We start from the raw sequence: 9,238 nt of genomic DNA on the forward strand, positions 1-9,238 counted from the left end.
CTGTAGATTAAAGAAATTAAAGCAGTTTAGTAAAGTACAGAAAGGGTGAATGTGACCGTGAAATCGTGGGCCAGATACTGGGAGCCGAAAGTGCAGGGGCGAGGAGGGCCTGCAGGGGCGGTGAATCCAAGTGGGGCTCGGCTGTCCCAGGGGCTGAGCCTGAGTGAATCTCCCCAAACGGGGCCCACAATACTTATCTCACAGTGTTTCTCTAAAGACGAGCTAAGAAGATGTATGTAAAATTGCTTGGCTGGGAGCCTGACACATCGCAAGTGCCTAATAAATGAGAACTGTAAACCTAGCTGAGAGCGGAGATAAAGGTGGTCAGGCGGCAGTCACTCCTTGGTTATTTCTCTAGGGAGAAAATGACTTTATAAGAGCAAGCGGAAGTAAAACGAAAGAGGTTCTCTTGTAGGTGGGGTTTTAGCTGGATACTCCAGAATTTAGAATAAAGCCTCGAAGAAGACTTAGAGTGGCTACAGGATCATTAGCTAATAGAAACATTGAGAAAATGCAGTGAAATACATGGAAACGACACATTTTAAAAGAGGCCAAGGGAGCAAAATAGGACTAGTGCTTGGAACTAATGATTAGGCTTCTGGGTCCAATTAAACAATTTCATTTTCAAAGTGATTTCGAGGTGAAGCCAACATGATGGTGTCAATCCAGAAAGTATTTAAGGCCCAACTACAGACACACGCACAGTTTTATATGCCATAAATCCTACAAATAATGGCTAGCATGGTAGGGCATCATGCTAAGAGTTTTCATGCATTATCTGATTTGATTCTCATAGGAACCCAAAGAGATAGAAATTATCATCTTCACTTGCCCAAGAGAATACTAAAATGCAGAGAAATTAAGTAGCTTGTCCAAGGCCGCCCAACTAGGAAGAGGCTAAAACCCCATCTGTCCGATTCCAGAGCTCACACACCAACCACAGCTATCAACAGCCACAACGAAGAGGAAGACAAGCCCAAATCAACCTTTATAAATAACTGCTACGGAATGACCAAACACAACCGAGTCCTTGACTATGTGACACATGATCGTGCAATATGTTATTTGTAATAATTAAATTCAAGAAAATCGTGTGGCTGTAGCAGTAAGAGGTTTTCAGGACATAAAATGGCATTTGGAGAGAGAAGAAAAAAGAAACGTAAAATGCAGACTGATGGGGGAGGTTGGCTCTGGCAGAGCATTAAGGTTGCTACAGTAGAAACTTCGGGTAAAGAATTTAGGGGGACTGTTGACGACAGCTCAGATGAGACACAAGAAGGATTTGGATTCAGCAGGTGGCGGTAGCATAAACCTGGAAATTGATAGCAACACAGCCTCTTTGGGGTTGGCCTGAAGTTGATTTTGGGTGTTGGCTCAATGTGTCTCCTTTCTGCTTACCATTTCTACATTTTAAAAAAATGTACTGTCTATAGCCATGCGGCCCCGAACGTGTCTGATCTCGTTTGATCTTGGAAGCTAAGCAGGGTCAGGCCTGGTTGGTACTTGTATGGGAGACCACCTTGGAATACCAGGTGCTGTAGGCATTAAAAAAAAAAAAATGTACTGCTTCTTGTAGAAGTCAATAGGGGTTTCTTCCAATATTTTCTCATACTCTTCCCTTCAGTTAATGAGATGGTTTGCTAATTTCTGACCATGAAAACTTGTTGGGTAGTTGAAAGTAGGTATCAGAATATCTAGTGTTAATTCTGTGTTAATTACTAGTGTTGATTCTGACATATTACCTCATCAATTTTACTAGTTAACTGTTAAAAGTTGAGCAATAGCTCCTTAAACACAGTTAAGAAAAAGAAACCCACTGTGTAATCGAATTCAAAATGGTATTTTTTAGACATGACCTATGTATTCTGACTTATTTTGAAATTTCATCTTTTTAGGAACAAGAGGGCAGCAATTTGCCCACACTTTCTCACAACCAGGTATGTTAATATTTGGCATGGAATGACAATCATTTCATTATAAATTATGCCTAAAAAGTGTCGATTTTAAAGACAAAACAGTATGTTAATAACTTTAGTCACACAACTTTGTAAAGGCAAAAAAAAATACTCTTTTTAGTTGAAACAGGCATTTCTTTTCTTGAACATTTTGGAAATAGCAGTACATAACTTGATGATAATTTTTTTTGTTAGATTTTTTTTAGCTTTCTAACCAATCATGGTTACTTAAGAAAAGTCTGTTAAGAGTTTTTAAAACATTTGAACTTCTCTTATCCCTCCTGTAAAGAATGTAAGAAACTTAAAATCATCTAATTATTTGCTATCACTTCAAAAATAAATATAGACCATTCACGTCTCAATCCTAATTCATTTTTGGCCCTATGCTACCACTTGGGGGCTCTCTTCCCAGCCCTTTATAACTGAGTACCTCGCTTTCCCCTTTAGGAGCTGCTGTAGACCTGACTTGAGTTCATATATGTGCCTATTTCTGCATTTCTAAGCTTTCCTTCACACTTGGCCTGTATCCATACTACTTCACACAAGAAAAAAACAATAGATTGTAGAACCGAATCACTAGCTCATAAATTAAAGCTACGTGGACAGGAAGGCTAGGCAATACCAATGGGAGAAAAAGTTATTTTGAGTTTTTATCAATAACGAGATTTTTAAATATAAATTAGCCAAATAAATAAGCCGTTTTACCTGTATGTCTTGCCTTCAATTTTATTCATTTGGAAGCATTACAAATACTATGAATATGCAACAGCACCTCTAACTTAAAGTTTGTTTTATTCTCAACACGTAAAAGATTTGAAAAATACTTTTAGTGATTATACTACAGTATATGCATAGGGATACTGTGGAAGGAAGAGAAGCTTAGAATATAGGTGACCTGAATTATGGTTATAATTACTTCTAACTAGTTGTCTCACCTACGATAGGTAACTTAAACTCATTAGACTTCTCATTTGTAAACTGCTTATACCAGTTTCCTTCCAAACTTCTGATTCTATGAGCTGCCCAATACCGTTTTGTACATCAAGACAATATTTTCTCTCATCACTTTGAAACTATGAAGGACTCTATGGTTTTTCCCATATCGGGGTAACCTAGCTGTCATCCAAAATTAAGCCTGTGAGGCTCTGTAAAGAACACTGAACTTGGAGATGGAACCCTCGGATCTTGGTTCTGTCAGTTGTGTGACCTTGAACCAAAAATTTTACTACTCAGAGTTTCAGTTTGTCACATGGTTACCGTGAAAACCTCATTTTTAAAAAGATAAAACATAGTAAAGTATATTATTAATATAATAAAAGTAGATTAATTTCTTTCTATAAAAAGGCAAAGTGATATTACTCTGATTTTACCTGTTTTATTTTTCAATTGACATGTGGTAGTTTATTTCACACTTTTGTAATTTTCTGCTCTCTTTTTCTCCCAAAGTAACAATAGTCATTATTTTTGGTGTGATGGCTGGTATCATTGGAACTATACTCCTTGTTTCTTATGGCATTGGCCGCCTGCAAAAGGTGAGAATCCAGTTTTTAATTTTACTGTAAATACTGGTGTGAACATCACCAGGAGGGTTTATTCCTTTGGATTCAATTAAATTCAGAGAAACAAAATTGCATAAAACTTCACCTTTTTCAACTGAACACAGAGACGTCACTGAGTTACTCAAGCAGAAATTTTCTTTTTGCATTTACCCTATAAAGGAATCCCCAAATATAAACCTATCCCCATTTCCCAATGAAAGAGCCTCCAAAGCTTTCATCTAACTTGATTTGATGTCTATAGATGAAATAGTCAATAATGATAATGTTTAGTTTATTTAATCTGAGTATGAAAAATATTTAAAATAACATGATATATTTACATATATATAAATCACTTTTTTCATTCTCGTATTTCCTGAAACAAATATTTCAAACTTCGCCCATGAATTTTCCAGCACGAGTGATTTTTTTCATCACTAAAGCTAATTTTAAGTCCATAGGACAGGGCTTCCCCGAAGCATATAACTTGACTATAACCTTCCATTTAACGTGTTTCAGACATAACATTTGTGCATGTATTTATAACGCTGTAATTGGAACTGTAATCTGAGATCATGGAGAGTGCAATCTCAAAAGAGCAGGACAGTTGAGTTTTTTATTCCTCTTCTTCTTGATCTCTCTTTGTGATCTCCATGTCACTATGTAGATATTCTTTTAAAAAGGCCTGTTTAGAGGAGTAACAACATTAAAATGATGGGGCTATAACCAGATTGATGGCAACTCTACATTAAATTCCTTTTCTTTTTCTTTTTTTTCTATCTCCATTAGGTGACTTACATAATCATCTAAACCTACAATCAATTATTATTACTCTATATAAATGGATCTTCTCTAAATAATACTTTCTTACTAAAAGTAAAGTAATGAAAAGCATTTGCTCTAATTTGAGTGATTCTGTAAGGACTTGAATGAAAGATGATTTCTCTTGTCTGTAGTATAAATATTGAGGAAAAATTATCTCCTTTTGTTTGGACATATATGACAAACTGAGATGTCTTCTCTCTTGATGGATAATCTAAAGTCTGAAAAAGTCGATGAAATACTTAGTTGACAAAATTCAGAGAAAATCTTCCATATGGATGTAAAAGAATTTGGTCATGGTCCATATGACTAAGAGATATTTCTTCTTTTTGAAAAACATTTCCATGTTAGCTTTTATGATAGTAGGGAAATATGACAGAGTCAATGTTTGGGGTAGTAATTCATCTATGGAAATGACAAATACTATTTAGAAATACAAATACAAGTTTATATCAAGTTTGTAATTATCTATGAAACAATGACTTCTCTCAAAAAAAGAACTCCACAAAGTGAATTTTAACCGATGAGAACCAACTTTAGCTAAAAAAATTTTTCAGTCTGAGGCATTTTTCTATATAGTGTCTTAAGTTAATAAAATTGCGACATTAATATTTTTCTGGGTTTTGTTTATAGAAAACTTTACTTCAGGAACAACCTCCATTTTCAAATGATGAAGGCCCTCCTTTAAGTTCTGTAGAAACAGGAAATCCAGGTCGGTGTCAATATCCTTATTGCCTTTTGTCTTTTGGGAAGGGAAATAAATCAATGAGTTTCTTCTTTCTGAGCTGGGAGGGCTGTGCTCAATTAAGATTCATTTATATTCTATTTTATCAATGCTATCTCTGTAAGATTTTTTTAAAAAAATGTCTGCAGCATAATGAAATTCTCTCAGGCATAAAGTATCCTTAACAAAAAAAAAGGGAGACCAATAACTGTAAGTAAAGCAAAAACTAAGTTCTTTTGTGTACTTATTTCCAAACTGCAAAGTTGTTTAAAGGAGACCCTACAATAGGTATAATTTAATAGCCCCAGATCTGGACCACACCTGGATTTGAATCTATAATCCCACACTTGTAACCTTGGGCAAGGTACTCATATGGAGATAATGATAGCTGACACGGAGAGACTTCAATCTGGACATAATGATAGTGTCAGTCTCATAGAGTTTCATGAGGATTAAATGAGCTACGAATATACATCTAAAACAGTTCTTGGTCCTAGTGAGTGCTGGAGGCTATTAACTAGTATCTACAGTGCAGGCTCCATTCCTAAATGACTTCCTCCGAACAACTGGCTGGTCGCTTGGCCCCTTGTTTTCATTTCCATTTCCAGCTGCTAAATAAATGCACAACATGCGAAGGACTGCCTGTATATTTTGTTTGTTGGAAACAGTATTGACTCAGGCAATGTTTTTTAAAAAGAAAGTTCAGCCTTAAAAAGTGGCAGATTTTTACATTAAAAAACATCCAGATGTTTGTACTCCCTTATGGCAAAAAATAAAAAATAAAAAAAATAACCTGTAATCTTGAACAATGCTGGGGCCTCTGAGAGAGGTCCATAAGAGCTGAGTAGCGGTTGCTACCTCAAATATCTGTTTAAACACTGAGTCATTTTCATTTATTTCATTCATTATGGCCTCTTATACAATCTCACTAATCGAGTATCTAGTTCCAGTTAAACTTTGCCTAAAGCATGAACTCAAGTGATGTCTATTTTGGGAGATGTCCACCAAGAACAAGCTTCTGTGGGATGGGCTTTGATGCTCAAGCAAAACGGGTCTGATTTTGCCTTCTATAACGTTAATAGAAGGTTCTCCCATAATTATCATAAATCATGACAGAACTGAGGTCCTGTCAATTTCCAGATTCCAGTTTTAACCTGGGACCAAACCCCTATCTTCGAAGGACTTGCTAGGTTTTCTAGAACTTGGGATCCTAAAAAATAGAACATTTTAAAGATCTACCAAAGCTCCATAACCTATCTGCAGGACTTGCTTCATCACATTATCTCATGGGTCCTTAAAGCTTAAGGGTGATTTTTACATAATCACTTAGTCCTAGGAACTTGATGCTCTGGAGAGTAAATGACATACACATAACTCTCAGCTAACAGGATTAATAAAATCCTATCTGCAGATACTTAAAACAAGAAAAGTTTTGAATCATGTACCAGATTCACTTCATTGACTAAGGTTATCTTGTTATAGGACTTTCAGCTGGAACAAATATCTATAAAATATTTTATTTACATTCTGCATGGTTTCAAAAAAAGTTTGATGATGTTTTTAAAATTAACCCATTACCACCCCAAACCTAATTGTTTGTCACTTAAATTTCTATATATTCTTTTAGCTCTTATTTATTCTGGTGACAAAATTAGTGTTTAGCATTTCCTCTGCCATTTTTAAAAAAAAATACAATCTTGAGCCTCTCTGTGGACCAGCCTATAAAAGTTTGGGACAATTTAATCCGCCAAAGCGCATTAAAATATCCTTGTAAGCTTTAAGTGAAATAAACATTTATCAAATGCTTATTGTGGGCTGGGCACTGCACTCACATTAAATATATCAATATGAGTCTCTGTCCTCTAGAAGTCGAGTGTCTAGTGGGGAAAGAGAGCGGGGTCATTGCAGTGATGTGTTTTAAAGCAGCAGAGGAGACAGCCTCTAAAAGAGACTGGAGCAGGTAGAAAAGGGTTCTGGAGACGGAATCACCTGAGGCAGTGTTTAAAGGAGAATCGGATATTCTCAGGGCAAGGCATTTGGGCAGCATGACCAAAGGCGTGGAAGAAGACAGAGCGTGGTGTGCCCAAGGAGTCATGTACATCTCCACATCAATAAGCTTAACGCTTTGGTTCTCTCCTCCTGTCTCAAATATATGTCAAGGCAGTGGAAAGTCAGATGAACCAAATTTTAGGCTTTTTTAATTTCATCACATGTGACCAAATGAAGTTATTAAATGTGACTTAATAAGTTAGTGAAATGGGTTTTAAAATCTGATCCCACCTGACAAGAAACGTTAGAAAACACGTAAGATTATTTAAAAATGGTTTCAGTTCTATACTTATGGAATACTGCTCTGAAGTCATTTTATAAACCAAAGGCAATGAGAGGTTAGCGTGATGGCGCCATCTCACCAAGAACTGGAGATGTTAGGGTATAATGCATGAACTGCTTTAACCTTCTTGAACTTGCACATGATTTATTTTGGGTGGGTAATGATAATAAGTGAATCTGCATCAGCTGCCCATGGTAGTGGCCACATGTGACTCCCCAATCCACTTCTCATGGGATAATGCTTGGGATGCACAGTTCTTATGATAATCCAAAAGAAAGAAAACTGTGGGAAAGCTCTTTTCCACAAGAGCGAAGACTCTTCTCATCCCTTTCACACACTCTCCCACACTAACTTCAATCCAACCTTCCAACTGAAAAAGATGGAACCTTGGATTTGATGGAGGAGACCAGTCCAGTCTCCTGCCACTTCCACATCCTAGAACCAGAGAGGAATTCAATAGAGAGTTTCTGTACAGACTTCTTGTTCACGTCCAAGAAAAAAAAGTTATTCCCGAGAGAGATTACAGACTAGAGAGCTTGCCTTAACTTCGAAACACGCACATATATAATTCAACTCACTCACCACTACATTCTGCCCCTACACAAGTTGTTTGTCAGTTTCTATTCTGTGTAGAAAGCAGGAACAAGGCAATTATGTTTGTTTCTTACTAGAAGCTTTTAGAGCAGATTTGCTAAGAAATTCTATATCTCTACACATAACTCTGATAGTCTGAATGAAAATTCATTTCCTAACAATTATATGCAAGGACAACTCTGTAAGAATGTAAAATTCTGAAATGTATTTTATTCATTAATTTCCCATTGTATTTAAATATAACTATGTCTCATACTATTGTTTTATTTTTTTTCTCTATAATCCTTCTACAGAAATGTAATCAATGAGAATTTGCTCATCAAGCCAAATTTTGGAAGAACTAAAAGACACAAGACTTCAGTCAAGTGAAAAATTAACATGTAAATTGGACACACAAATCAATTGTATACCTTCCTAAATTGTACAACTTCAGGATGAAAATTTCATCATGATGAGTCCAGTGACTCAATGACGGAAAATGTCTCTACTCGTTAATATATCAAAATAAAGAACAAATATTTCCTTTCATGCTTGCTTTTCTGTGTTAGGATAATTTTTAGAATTGATTTGGAATTCTGATCCAAAACTTCAGTAGGCATCAGCTGTAGCTCTTTAAGACTGATTTATTCTATGCTATTATATTTTAATGATCATGCTATTAAATGAAAGGCTTTTCATGTGATAGAGGAAATTTAAGTTCTCTTCTCATACTAAACTTCTGAGTCTATTTCCATTGTTTTAAATCACTTTAGGAGACTCTGAAATCCTATCATTTCCTTCATTGCTGAACAAGCAAAATATGGCATTAGATTAATGATAGTGATATTTGTCATACTAATAAAGTTTGTACTTAGAAATGCCTTGCATACATACATACATACATACATACATACATACACATATGTACATATTCATAGATATATAAAATACACTCATATTCATCCTTGAATGCATAAATCAATAGAAAAATTTTTCGCTTTAAAAAAAGTGAGGTGTTACATATGTATAAATGGCTCATTTGAAATAATTTGTCTGACAGCAGAGCATTAACTCCTTCAGGCCACTGACTGATGCTTTGTGTTCCACTGGAAGAGTTACTTAGGTAAATGCTCAGAGAATCCTGAGAAAGAAAAACAATCAATGACTTTCCCTTGCAAAAGAAACTTAACTCTGTAAGTGCAACATGTCAGGATGTGCAAACTTGACATGCAGGTGAATGTTTGAATAGTTGACCATTGAATTCTTTTTTAGTGTTCTCAGTTAAATTCTTTAA

At 35.7% G+C, this 9,238-nt stretch overlaps 1 protein-coding gene and 1 pseudogene across 1 annotated transcript in view; both read left to right on the forward strand.

Moving 5' to 3' along the window:
- Positions 1 to 8,611, forward strand: part of GYPA (glycophorin A (MNS blood group)) — a 23,001-nt gene extending 14,390 nt beyond the window's left edge. The window contains exons 3-6 of the mRNA XM_011359462.2: positions 1,896 to 1,937; positions 3,402 to 3,487; positions 4,949 to 5,027; positions 8,259 to 8,611. Of these exons, the coding sequence (XP_011357764.1) occupies positions 1,896 to 1,937; positions 3,402 to 3,487; positions 4,949 to 5,027; positions 8,259 to 8,266 (215 nt within the window). The 3' untranslated portion in view covers positions 8,267 to 8,611. The remainder of the gene's footprint in view (positions 1 to 1,895; positions 1,938 to 3,401; positions 3,488 to 4,948; positions 5,028 to 8,258) is intronic.
- On the forward strand, positions 1,426 to 1,544 carry LOC111739187 (annotated as a pseudogene).
- Positions 8,612 to 9,238: the final 627 nt, after the last annotated feature.

Source organism: Pteropus vampyrus, unplaced genomic scaffold (assembly GCF_000151845.1).
Source record: "Pteropus vampyrus isolate Shadow unplaced genomic scaffold, Pvam_2.0 Scaffold47, whole genome shotgun sequence".
NCBI lineage: Eukaryota > Metazoa > Chordata > Mammalia > Chiroptera > Pteropodidae > Pteropus > Pteropus vampyrus.